The 14,053-nt window shown below is 42.2% G+C and overlaps 1 protein-coding gene across 3 annotated transcripts in view; it reads left to right on the top strand.

The window, feature by feature from the left end:
- ZGRF1 (zinc finger GRF-type containing 1) overlaps positions 1-14,053 on the top strand; it is a 213,515-nt gene that overhangs the window by 79,479 nt on the left and 119,983 nt on the right. For all 3 annotated transcript variants that reach the window (XM_077476750.1, XM_077476747.1, XM_077476748.1), the window contains one exon: positions 3,021-3,159. In XM_077476750.1, the coding sequence (XP_077332876.1) occupies positions 3,021-3,159 (139 nt within the window). The remainder of the gene's footprint in view (positions 1-3,020; positions 3,160-14,053) is intronic.

Here is a 14,053-nt window from a genome sequence, read left to right as displayed (position 1 = left end):
TAATAATTTTAAGGGGATTATCAGAACTAGATTGTTTTGGGGAATAAATGAGGTTCTGTCTACCTTGAGTTGTGGCTCTACGGAACGCTTTTTTAAGTGAGGTCCTCGAATATCCTCTCAGAAGGTGCCTGTCACGCAGATTGTTTGCCTCCAGTTTGAATTCATCATCATTTTTACAATTACGTCCAACCCTTAAATACTGACTATAGGGTATAGATCTAATGAGGGATGTAAACTGGAGGCATGCAGAACATTATTGCCTGCCGTGGATTTGCGATACAAACTGCTGCTGAGTGTACCATCATCGCTCCTTGAGACAAGAACATCAAGGAACGAGATGGTATTGACATCCGAGGACATTGTAAATACAAGATTGAACTCATTGCGGTTCATCCGTGCTAGACATTGATCAAGTAGTTCCAGTGGGCCATCCCAGATGGTGAAGATATCGTCAATATACCTAAACCACACTAAAAGGTGGTCCATGTATATTGACAAGTCTTCATCACCCAGGAACATGGTCTCCCACTCCCCCAGGTACAGGTTAGCATACGATGGGGCAAAACATGTCCCCATCGCTACCCCCTGCACCTGGAGGTAGTGGGAGCCATTGAAAGTAAAGACATTGTGATGTAAAATATATTCAATAAGAGACTTATTAAACTCATTGAATCCCCAATCGACATCACTATTCTGGTATATAGTGTGTTTCACAGCCGCCATCCCCCTATCATAAGGAATGGAGCTGTAAAGTGCCTCCACATCTATGGTACGCATTCTGGGGAATAATTCGGTTTTCAATGATCTTCAAGAAATGAATAGTATCTTTCACATAAGATTGGAAACCAAAAACATAAGGTTCCAAATGTTCGTCAACCAACCGACTGGCATTCTCACTAATGGACCCCTTGCCAGAAATGATTGGTCTACCCGTAGGATTCTGTATATCTTTATGTATTTTGGGCAACGAGTAAAAAGTTGGTACTCTAGGAAAGCTTGTTCTGATGTAGTCCCTTGTAGTCGTATTGATTATATTGTTAGAATAGGCCTGATCAACTAGCTGATAATATTCCAAGTTGAATTTTTCTACTATGTCACTCGTTATCCTTCTGTACCAATTTTTGTTTTTCAAAATTTTAGAACACATGGCTACATAATTGGGTATTGTCCATAAGGACAATATTACCCCCCTTGTCCGTCGGTTTAATTGTAATGGAGGTGTTTTCACTCAGGGATTTAAGTGCCTGCTTCTCAGATACACTACTGTTGGTAACTTTAGGGGGATCCCTTAAAGTTTGTCGATTTCTCCATTTACCAACTGCAAAAATGTAGCAATGTTAGGGTTAGAACTGGGAGGAGGAAATAGTGAAGATTTTTTCTTCAGCTTGGATCCAGAAAGAATATCCTGGGTTTCGCCTGCTATAGCTTCATGGGACAAAGACAGCACTTGCGGAAGATCAGTGATATCAATCAGGTCGGTGGTATCACTTTCTTCCAGCAAAGAGACCAACTGGACAATCGCCCCGTTTTCCTTGGGTGTAAGGTCAGAATGACCCCCTGGTTTTGCATACATATTTTTAAGAATACGTATCCGTGCAATCTACTGAAGATCCTTTACAAATTCAAATTTGTCAATGCTCTCATTAGGACAGAATCCCAGAACCTTAGAGGGTATCTGAGCTTCATCCATTGAGATGACAAATTAATGATATTGAGCCTTGCATGTATTTGTAATATCTATATGTATTTTCTATTTTTCTAATACAATAAATTTTATATTTTTTTTTCTATATGTGTGTTGGTAGTGCCATTAAAGTCCCACCTGTAGGGGGTTATCCTTTTCTATATCAAATATATAAGTATATTTTTGCACAGAGCAGCCCTTATTCTCCTCTTCTAGGGCCCCCCACCGACTCTTCTGTCTCCTCCTGCTATCAGAGTTCCCCAATAACAAGCTGCAAAGTCTAATATAGAGTACTCCTATAGCAAGGTGAAAAAAAAAATTCTAACTTTAGAACCACTCACTTCCTGCCCAGAAATACATGTGCCAAGAGGCATTGCTCTTCACGTTCACAAGTTCTCAGGCACTTGCTGACATGTATGGCTGGTGTACTGAGCTGCATGTATGCTGCACTGTACTTCCTGATAAGTAAACAAATACTGCATTCTATATGCAGTCCAACTAATCGGCTGGCCGATGAATCGATTCTGAAAATAGTTGACAACTATTTTCATAATCGATTAGTTGTCGATTAATCAATTAGTTTTTTCAGCCCTTGTTCTAATCCATCTCCACTCCATCCAAAGCTTATAAACAAAAAGTTTTTCTTTTGGTTATACTTTATCCGTATTCTACAAAATGAATCCATATGCTGTACATCCCTATTTACTGGACGTGTGATATATTTTTCTTGAAATAGTTTTACTGTGTTTTTCTGCCTCCTTGTAACTTCCTCCCTGAGCTGCTGAACCTCTTCTATTCCTCACTTCTGTTTGGAACAAACCATGCACTTTAGTGGAGGTCTTGTGCACTGCTCCATGCATACTACAAATCCCATAATCCATCTAGGGAGTGAGCAAGAGAGGATGGCTACCTTCTTACAGGAGAACGAACATAGCCATCCTCTAACAGGTATTTGGATCACAGAAGTAAAAAGAAAGGAGGCGGTTGAGAGCAATAAAAGGTACTTTTTGGAGTTAATAATACATACTTGAATAGAATGTTATTTTTTTTTTTTAAACCAGTCACTTTAAATAATAGTGACCAGTGTCACTTGAAATAATTTGCCAGCTGAATCTGGTGAGCAAATTGCAACCGAGGTCATGAGTGTTTGCACTGTGTTTGTGCTGTTATTTATTTGTTGAGCCCCTACTGCTCTACGTGTTTTATGAATGACCGTTTATATAAATTATAACTCTTGCCCTTTATCATTTAAGTAGCCTACTTGTACTTTATAGAGCTTCTGGCAATTAGACACATTTTTTCTTCTTACTTTAATTTTCTTTTCATATCATTTTAGATCTCACTCCCCTGTGATCTTGCATTTCCACCCAAACACATTGTGCTGTCTGCATTAGTTCCTAAAAGGAAAGTACACATCCCAGCTGTGTTCCAGTCTTCAGCCCATTATAAGCAAGTTTTCAATGCATCTCTTGCAGGTAAAATAAAGTCTTCAGTGCAATGTGAAACCCTAAATCTGAACTCCACACGCCTATAAAAGACACAACCTGATAACTATAACAGTATCTGTTATCAATAATATATCATTAACCATTTTGCTGCATATTTTAGGCATGAAGATTAGTTTAACTTCAAACTATTTACAGTACTGTGCGAATGTTTTAGGCAGATGTGAAAAAAATGCTGTAACTTAAGAATGCTCTAAGACAGGGGTCTCCAAATTACGGCCCGTGGGCCACATCCAGCCCGCTAGGACGTTTTTACTGGCCCGCAGCTGGAGTCCTCACACTCACTGAAGGGACAGTCTCTCTATCGGGTTGTGAAACCTGAAATGCATACTTTGCCCGGCAATATGCAGCGCAGGTCCCACAACCACTCCCGGAGCCTCCACAATGTGTTACTTGCTAGGATAGGCTGCACCTACTTGCTCCCACCTCGCTGTTACCATTGGTTTCCTTAAGCTGTATATTTGCATACAGTGCGGCGGGACCTAGGAGGTTCAGCAGGTCTGCACACTGTACACCAGAGAGACTGTGTTGGGTAGGAAACAAATATGCGGACGGGAAGGGATTGCGTCTGATGTGGATACCGTCATGTGTCGAGGGGTGATGGCTCTGCTGGGGGAAGAGTTAAGGGGGAGGGGGTGATGGCTCTGAGGGTGAAACAAATTTGTGTGGGGAGGGGGGGCTCTGATGGGGTCACATGTGCAGGGTGATTCTGATGGGGACACAAAGTTGTGGAGAGACTCTGATGAGTGATGGGGACACAAGCTTGTGGGGTGGCTATGATATGGACATCAATTTGCAGAGGAAAGCTAATGGGGACACAAATCTGCAGGAAGACTCTGATGGAAAGACAGATGTAAGGCATGAGGCTATGGAATTTAGGTGTGGGCAGAGGAAACAGGTGCACCATGCAGCCAGGCAAATTGTATTCTATTCCACTGCTGCAGATTTATTTATAAATGTTTTTTTCGGCCCGCGAGTATGTGTAAAATATACTATGTGGCCCTCGAAGTGAAAAGTTTGGAGACCCCTGCTCTAAGAAATAGAAGTGTTAATAGTTTATTTTTATCAATTCATAAATTAAGTAAAAAAGTAATTGAACAGAAGAGAAATCCAAATCAAATCAATATTTTATGTGGCCACCCTTTTACCTTCAATACAGCATCAGTTTTTCTAGGTACACTTCTTGCACACAGTTTTTGAAGGAGCTCAGCAAGTAGGTTGTTCCACACATCTTTGAGAATTAGCCATAGATGTTCTGTGGATGTAGGCTGCCTCAAATCCTTCTGTCTCTTCATGTAATGACAGATGACTTGATGTTAAGATCGGATCTTCTTTATGCTGAAGATAGTTTTTAATAATGTTGGCTGTATGTTTGGGGTCATTGTCCTGCTGCAGAATACATTTGGCACCAAGCACACGCCTGCTTGATGGATTGGCATGATGGATAACTATCTGCCTGTATTTTTCAGCATTGAGGACACTATCTATCTATCTATCCAAATATCCAACACCATTTGCTGAGATGCACCTCCAGATTTACAAGGAACCTCCGCAATGCTTCACTGTTGCCCCAGACACTCATTATTGTACCGCTCTCTAACCTTTTGTGAACAAAAAAACTGCCTCCTTCTACAGCCAAACCTATCAGATTTTCACTCATTAGCCCAAAGCACCTGCTGTCATATTTTTGCACCCTAGGTCTTATGTTTTCCTGCAGAGTCGCTTAGCTTTGTTTCCACGTTGAAGGTATGTTTTTTTTGGCTGCAAGACAGCTTCTGGCCCAACTCCCTTGGACAGTAGATGGGTGTACCTGAATCCCACTGGTTTTGTGCTGATGGCACTGCTGGGCATCTTCCAGTGTTGATTGGATGTACCGTATATACTCGAGTATAAGCCGAGATTTTCAGCCTCTTTTTTGAGGCTGAAAGTGCCCCCTCGGCTTATACTCGAGTCACCGCTGTCTGACTGCTCGATCAGCGTATCGAGCAGACAGACGGCGGACATTAAAATTCAAAAGCCGCGCCTCCTTCTCCGCCTCCGCCTGTGATAGGCGGAACACTGAATTTCCCAGCAGTCAGTGTTCCGCCTATCACGGACATCCGTTCATTCTCATACTACGGACGAGTATGAGAGGATGTCCGTGATAGGCGGAACACAGGCTGCTGGGAAATTCAGTGTTCCGCCTATCACAGGCGGAGGACGGAGGCGCGGCTTTTGAATTGTAGAATGGCCGCCGAGAAGAGCGGCGATCCTGGAGCGGCGATCCATCGGCACGACACGGGACGGAGGAGGCACGGGACGGAGGAGGCACGGGACGGAGGAGGCACGGGACAGAGGAGGCACGGGACAGAGGAGGCACGGGACAGAGGAGGCACGGGACAGAGGAGGCTCGGGACGACGGCGGCTCGGGACGGAGGCTTGGGACACAGGTAGGCTGGACACACACACAAGGCTGCACGGACACACACACACACACACACACACACACACACACACACACACAGGGATGGATGGATGGATGGATGGATACACACACACACACACACAGGGATGGATGGATGGATGAATACACACACACACACACACACACAGGGATGGATGGATACACACACAGGGATGGATGGACGGACACACACACAGGGATGGATGGATGGATGGACACACACACAGGGATGGATGGACGGACACACACACAGGGATGGACGGACACACAGGGATGGACAGCCATGTCTCACCCTCGGCTTATACACGAGTCAATAAGTTTTCCAGTTTTTTGGGGGTAAATTGGGGGCCTCGGCTTATATTCGGGTCGGCCTATACTCGAGTATATACGGTAAGCTTTATGTGTCTTTCATCTGCTGCACTAAGTTTCCTTGGCCGACCACTGCGTCTACTATGGTCCTCAACATTGCCTGTTTCTTTGTGTTTCTTCAAAAGAGCTTAAACAACATATCTTTTAACTCAAGTCTGCTTTTAAATCTTTGCCTGGGAGAAACCTTGCTGATGCAGTCTTGCCATGGTATATGACTTGTCATAACTCTTCCACAGCCTCACCTTAGTAGCGGAATTTGGCTGTTCCATGCCCAGTTTTAAGCCTCCAACACAGCTGTTTTAATTTCAGTTAATGACTGTGTTTCAACCTACATATGCAATTGATGATCATTAGCATGGTGAGGCCTGTTCTGAGTGGAACCTGTCCTGTTAAACCACTGTATGGTCTTGGCCACCGTGCTGCAGCTTCAGGATCTTGGCAATCTTCTTATAGCCTAGGCCATCTTTATGTAGAGCAACAATTCTTTTTTTCAGATCCTCGGAGAGTTCTTGGACATTGAGGTGCCATGTTGAACTTCCAGTAATCAGTATGAGAGAGTGAGAGTGATAACGCCAAATTTAACACACCTGCTTCCCTTTCACACCTGAGACCTTGTTAAGCCGCGTACACACGATCAAACAATCCGGTGGAAAAGTCAGGCGGACAATCCGCCCGTGTGTGGGCTCCGGTGGACTTTTTTTTACCCATAAGTCCGGCGGACTAAGAAAGTAGTTTTGCACCTAAATATGTCTGCCGGACTCGCATTTCAGCGGACAATACGGCCGTGTGTGTGCTAGTCCACCGTACTTTTAAAATGAACTGACTTTTCCTGCCCGGAGAAAAGTCCGTTCATTTTGAGCGCGGCTCCAGGTAGCCCAGAGGATGCTGGGACTGTGACATCATAATGGGCGGGGACATCATCCGGCGATGTCCCTATATAAGTCGCCGTACGCTGCGTCCCTGTCATTGTGGCCACAGACAGCGACGAGGCAACGGCTCAAGAAGAGAAGAACAGAAGACCGGGCCACCGCTTGTAAAAGAGCTAGAAGAAGGCGCTGTGGCCCAGCAAGAAGAACCGAAGAGGGGGGCAAGACCCCCGAAGTCAGAAGAAGAGGGAGGCGGCGAAGAAGAAAGCCGGGCTCCTCCACTCTGTAAAAGAGCTAGCAGAAGATCGCGGAGGAGTCCGGCGAGAAGACTGCCGAAGACGGAAGAAGACCCCCGGAGCTGTACAATAAACTATTTTAACCCTTGTGTATTGTGTTTTTTTTTTAAAAAATTCACAGGTGAATGGGTAGGGGTACATTGCACCCCATACTCATTCACATAGGGTGGGGGGCCGGGATCCGGGGGCCCCCTTATTAAAGGGGCTCACAGATTCCGATAAGCCCCCTGCCCGCAGACCCGACAACCAACGGCCTGGGTTGTTGGGAAGAGGCTCTTGTCCTCATCAACATGGGGACAAGGTGCTTTGGGGTTGGGTTGATCACGCGGGCCCCCCTTCCCCAAAGGACCCCTCCATGTTGAGGGCACGTGGCCTGGTACGGCTCAGAAGGGGGGGGGGCACTCGCTTGTCCCCACCCCCTTTCCTGACCGCTGGGTAGCATGCTCGAATAAGGGTCTGATATGGACCTGGGGGGGACCCCCATGCCGTTTTTTTTAGCGTAGGGCTTCCCCTTTAACTCCATACCAGGTGATGGGCCCAGCGACGCGTCCTTCGCTGGTCCCGGCTACCTGGAGACGTGTTCAAAATGAACAAACTTTCCTCCGTGTGTGTGGGTGAGTCTGTTCATTTCAAAAGTACGGCGGATAATCCGGCGGACCTAGTCTGCCGCAAAAGTGTGTGGGCAGGTAGCTCGTTCAGAAAGTCCGGCGGACAGTCCGGCGATTTGTCCGCCAGACTAAGTCCGCTGGATAGTCTGATACGTGTGTACGTGGCATAACATTAATGATTCACATGACACCAGGGAGAGAAAATGGCTAATTGGGCCCAATTTGGACATTTCCACTTAGGGGAGTGCTCACTTTTTTTTGCCAGCAGTTTAGACATTAATGGCTGTGTGTTGCGTTATTTTGAGGGGACAGCAAATTTACACTGTTATACAAGCTGTACACTCACTACTTTACATTGTAGCAAAGTGTCATTTCTTCAGTGTTGTCACATGAAAATATATAATAAAATATTTACAAAAATGTGAGGGGTGTACTCACTTTTGTGAGATACTGTATGTGTTTCCTCTGCATACTTAGCTGTTTTCTTGGCGTTAAACTTTAACAGCATATTATTAACTAGTTACAGATATTTTATAAGAATGCTATTTTATGTGTTGCTGGGCAAATTTTGAAGACTACATCAACTTAAAAGATATATTTTTCAGCCTTGTGTAAAGGCCAGATTCTTATATATTTCTGAGACATCAGAGATATATTATTTGTAAAAGAGTTCCTCACTCTTCGCAAAGTACAGCTGTGCTGGCTTTTAGGCATACAGATGTAGAAAGATGTAAGAAGCAGAATGTTATTTACCAAAACTAGAAAATCATTTTTGTGTAGACTTTACCGTTTAGGCCTCATTCCTAACTTTATATAAATGCAGGTTATGATTTTTTCAATGTTACCATTAACACCGAACTAGTAGTTGGTTTAGCTGGGTTCGAAGAAAGAAAATTCTTTGCATCTGGGATCCAATTAGAAATTCTAAAGGCAGCTTATACCTGCTTTAAGGCAGAAACATCTAAATGCAGGAAAAAATGTTCCGGAAAGCTTAAAAGTTGTTTATACTTTCCAGACCACTTCTTCGTTTAGAAAAGCTAAATGCAGGAGTTGCCAGTATGAATAAGACATTAAAGTTTTAGGTTCAGCCAAAACTTTTTATACTTACTTTTTATACATTCTAGGCTCTATTATAAATATTTTCCTTCTCTTACTGTCTCGGTAACAAGTTTCACTTAACAAGAAGGGAGAGAAAATCTCCAACTACAATGCAGAAAAAATAAACACTCTTATTTAGAGTAGTGCAAGCAAAGGCTAGAACCCCTGTCTGCTTTTAATTGTCTGTGCCCCTGCAGATTTTAAATTTTTTTTCCATTAGGTTAAAACCACTGTCACTGGTACAGCAAGAGCCCATTCTCACTTATCTGCTTCATTGCTGTGTATTAGATTGTGTTGCATTGAAGCAGGCCATTCATTTTAAGGCTCCATGCACACTGAAGCTCAAAAAAGCCTTTTCTGGCAGAAAACGCTGGTTGAAAAACATCCTTTAACAGCGTTTTGTACTAGCGTTTATGAGCGTTTTATAGCGTTAGCATTTATGGGCGTTTTTAATAAAAATATACAGAGGACACTCCAAAAATCCCACAGTGCATTGCAAACTCCCACAATGCATTGAAAAAATAGAACGCCGAACGCTAATTAACGTGTGTTTATCAGCGTTTGTCGTTTTTTGGCGGTGAAAACTGGCACTTTGAACGTGAATTTCTGGCGTTCAGAAAAAAGCCCATAAACGCCACTGCTCATTAAAGCTAAAAAACGTCCATGTGTGCATGGACACATAGGCTAACATAGAGTGGAGTTTATTAGATTTTTTTTAAAAAAAACACCCAAACTCCAATAAACTGCAGTTTATGAGCTCCAGTGTGCATGCAGCCTAAATGAGCTGTCAACATACTGTCAAACATGTTTGTTTTCCTAAACATGCTGCATTTTTGTCAGAGCAGCACAACACAAAGATAGTTCAAAACATTGTAGAGTTTATGCTCCCACAGTTAAGCTACACCTTCAGGAATTTGTGTTCAAAGATTCTTTTGCAACTAGATGGGACAAAAAAAATAGCAGAGTGGGAAGCTGTTCGGGTTGGATAATTGATTTAAAACAACTGTTGTTCAGCTTATGTAGAAAAATAACTCAATGTTTGTTCCCATTCCATAGTCAGGAATGGTAAGACACTTAAGCAGGATGCTATTGTCTGATATCTGGGTGAATTTCAAGACAGCAGGCATGTTAGTATACTTAAAGGCAATGTCCAGGTGAAGACGTAGGTAAATGAGGTGTGGATGTAATACTTGAATACTGGAAATTTAAAAATATGAGGCTATCAAACTTAACTATAAGTTAAGTTATACATTCAGTTTTTATAAGCACTTTCAGCAACTGATATAATCACTTACTGAGCATGCAGTTTCTTCATCTTTTAATCCTTGCCCATCTGCCAGAATAAGTTGGTGCTATGACCACTTTCCCGGGTTTCCTAATTCAAGATGGCTCTTTTCTCTTGCATCATCCTATGAAGCCATCCTTGCATGCAGGAATTATAGTTGCATCTCCCTACACTGTGTGCATCAATAGAAACACACAGCCCTGTAGTCTAGCATAGCAAGGTGCTCCTCTTTACTCCTCCCTGCCTTTCTCCATGATTAATACCCTTTTTTGTGAAGACTGAAAGTTCAGAGCAGCAAAATGAGAAAAAGAGCTAGTGACATTGAACATTAAAAAAGTATTAGGCTAATCATTTTAAAATAAATTACTGAGAATTGTTTTTATTGTATACACTGTGTTAAACTAAAAATAAATAACCTTGAGGGTTTAATACTGCTTTAATCCACAAGGGCTTAATGAGTTATTCGACCACTCTGCAGCTTTGTTCTCAAAACCAATAATGCATATAAAACAGTTGGCCAACCATATAGTATATATAACAGATAATAGAAATCAAAAAGTCAGCACATAATTGCTCCTTATGCATATCATGCTTATGAGGAAGGCTTAGGCTGAAGCGCGTTAGCTTTTCAAAGATGTTGTAACTGCTTCAAATAAAATTTCATAAGAAGAAGCGATCATGTGCCGGCTTTTTGATTTCTATTGATTTGTGTTGGATGGGATAGCCAGAGCACCGACACACAGCCCATCATCCTTTTTATTGTGGTAGAGCTTGGGTGAGTTCTTATACATCATTTAACAGATAATATCTCCCTAGATCAGGGGTTGACAAATCTGCTTGGAATCTAGGAGCCAGCTAAAAAAGTTAGGAGCCAGGTCCGTGACGGCGATCTGGACCTGTCCTGACATGGAGATGAGCGAGGGGAAGATAGCCCCCAGCCCCCCACATATGTGATCACCTCCGCTCGAGTGCTAAATGGCCGCTGTGATTGGCCATTTAGCATGATCTGTGATTGGCTGTATCCAAGGGACACGGCCAACACAGAAATTCCCCAATGCGCGCCCATGGCGGCGTGCAGAGGGGAAGTAAACAGGAGGATGTCCAGGGACGCCCTCCCGGCAATTGGTGTCCATGCTGTAGACATCTTTTGTCTATAGCGCGGGCACGAAGTGGTTAACAAAAGAATGTGACTTTTATTTCCGCCATATTCCCGCTTATTTACTGCCATATCCCTGCTAAGGGTTCGATCAGGTCCACCTGAAAAACTGACAGGTGAACCTGATCAGGCAGCCCTTGTGAAAGGGGCCAAGCAGGTAGGATTACAAATAATAATTTTTTTTTTTTTTCCTTAATTAAAATTAATTTTTTTTACTTTTTAAAAATACAAGCTCTATATATATATATATATATATATATATATATATATATATATATATATATATATATATATATATATATATATATATATATATATATATATATATATATAAAATAAAGCTATTTACCAGCCACCACACTCATCGTTGGGCAAAAGGCGCCAGGCAGGGCTTTGAAGCTCCATTAGGATTAGCATTATTGGAAGGGGTTGTAATTTCAACATCCACCACAAGATGGCGCCAGACTATGGAAAGACTTTAGAAGGCCGCAAAGCCGCGGCCTCAATTACTGGCCGGCGCGGCCCGATGCAATCGCATGGCGGAGTTCGGGGTCCACACGGAGGCCGGATACCCAGGCTGTGTTGCCCCAGGCGCCAGTATGCGAATTCTAGTCGCAAATGCGACCTGGCGCCCGGGGTTTGTCGAGCCCTGCCCTAGATTTTATGTAACACATTGATTACACTAAATAAGAGTAAGACATGCTGGTAGATTAATTTAATCCTGTCTAAATTGGCCCTAGTATGTGTATAAATATGAGTTGGGGACCTTAGATTGTAAGCTTCTTGAGTGCAGAGACTGATGTGAAGGTACAATATATATGTACAAAGCGCTACGTATATTGGCAGCTCTATATATAAATACCTAAATAATAAAAAAAAAAAAAAAGTCACACTGTGTTCCTTTCAAAAGACTATAAACTGAAATTTCAAGATGAAATATAGTAACTATATACACTTGAAAAAACTGTATATTCTGTGAGAAAATTCTGCTCAAATCTGTCCCAAGTGACACAAGGTTTTCATCATTTTGTGATGCCACATGTCGCTGCTCTCTGCTTACATCAGTAGCCAAGAAAAGTGGTTAGCGATAAGGATACACAAACAGAAAATCAGCTGGTTCAGCATGAACCGGACACATTTCAGTTTGTTTGTACCGGTCTGTGTGCAACAGACACTGGTCGTTTGTTGAACAGCCAATGACTGCAGCACTGATCTGTATATTTTGGTAGGGGGGTAGTCCCCCTGTCAGAATACAACAGAGTAGCAGGAAAGATCCCTGCATCAACAGGGTTGCGAAATGAGTTGATGTGGGGAAAACTGAACGTGTATACAGAATTTTAGCTGTTGACAGAAAGACGTTTCCCTAGTAGTAATTGAGCTGTTTAGATCGCCTTGTAAAACAACCCATTCAGTTTAAAATAGAAATGAAAGGCAAAACATTTTTGTATAGATATAAATGGAAAAAGGGTATTTATATATATATATATATTTTTTTTTATAAGTGATCATTTTCCCTCACTGGAGACCCAGCTCAGCACTCTGAGCTTTCCAGTGAATGGCTGTGCAGCAGAGGCATGTCAGGACAAGTCTGAGAACTGACCATGATGTGCTCTCGTGCTTAATGTGGTCAGTTTTTACAAGGAAAGTAAGGGGACTAGCAAGAACACCAGGGATTTCACATAAAGGAAACATTACAAAGAGAACAGGGTACTTTCTCATACAATTACATGTTATACTTTAGGCACATATCAGGAATATGAAGTGCTAGGGTAACAAGCACTTTAAGGAAAGGAGGAAGACATCAGAAACAGGTGATGGAGTTGATTAGGAAGATGTAGGAAATTAGTATTTTCAGTCATATCAAATCTAGTGAAGCCACCTATGTGGAACTTTAGTCAGTGCTTCTAAAGTTTTTTCAGAAAGTAGGGGGATAGTGGACATCCCTGCCTAATGCCACATTGTATACATACATGGTCTCTTACCCAGCTTTGTTACCAGAACCTTAGCTACTAGAAAGCAGAGATCATATAAAGAAGCTGACAAATCAGATTATAATTTTTTTTTTTTTGTAGATGTGACAGATGTCTCCTTCCTTGGCATTAGGTATACCTTGATTATGCTTGTGGCGACTTTAATCTTACCCATTAGTAAGGTTCTGTGGTGTGAATTTTTATAGTAGAGATATTAGGCAACAGAACATTCTGTGTTTTTATTGGGCATTTTGCACCAGGGTCCTGGGACTTTTAGGGGTTTATTTACTAAAAATGGAGAGTGCAAAATCTGGTGCAGCTCTACATAGAAACCAATCAGATTCCAATTTTTCATTGTCAAAGCCTAATTGAACAAGCTGAAGTTAGAAGCTTGTGAAGAAAGAATTGATCCGGATGGCCACACTCTAACAAAAATATCTTTATTAATGACAGATTTAAGAGAAGTGACCTGCCGCAGTAACAATGGCATGTTCCACCCCGGGTAAATTGTATAAAGAAAAAGGGATTACCCCTAGGGGTTATTGATCATAAATTAAATCTAAATCATTTCATCTACTCACATGTATTTATTATTTTTATTTTCAATTCACATGCTTCATTTAAAGTCCCACTTGCCTCCCTTTTTTTAATTTATTAATGACAGTTCATACAGCAAAGGAATAAAATGGATATCTGATACGTTTCATACCCTGACTACTGGTGCTTACTCATAGCTAAATCTTAAGCAAATAACAATGACTTATATACACACA

This window comes from Lithobates pipiens, unplaced genomic scaffold (assembly GCF_037356315.1).
Source record: "Lithobates pipiens isolate NorthernLeopardFrog02 unplaced genomic scaffold, aLitPip1_a1.2 Scaffold_13, whole genome shotgun sequence".
Classification (NCBI taxonomy): Eukaryota; Metazoa; Chordata; class Amphibia; order Anura; family Ranidae; genus Lithobates; species Lithobates pipiens.
Note: the sequence above shows the minus strand (reverse complement) of the source record. Positions and strands in the feature narration are given on the sequence as shown.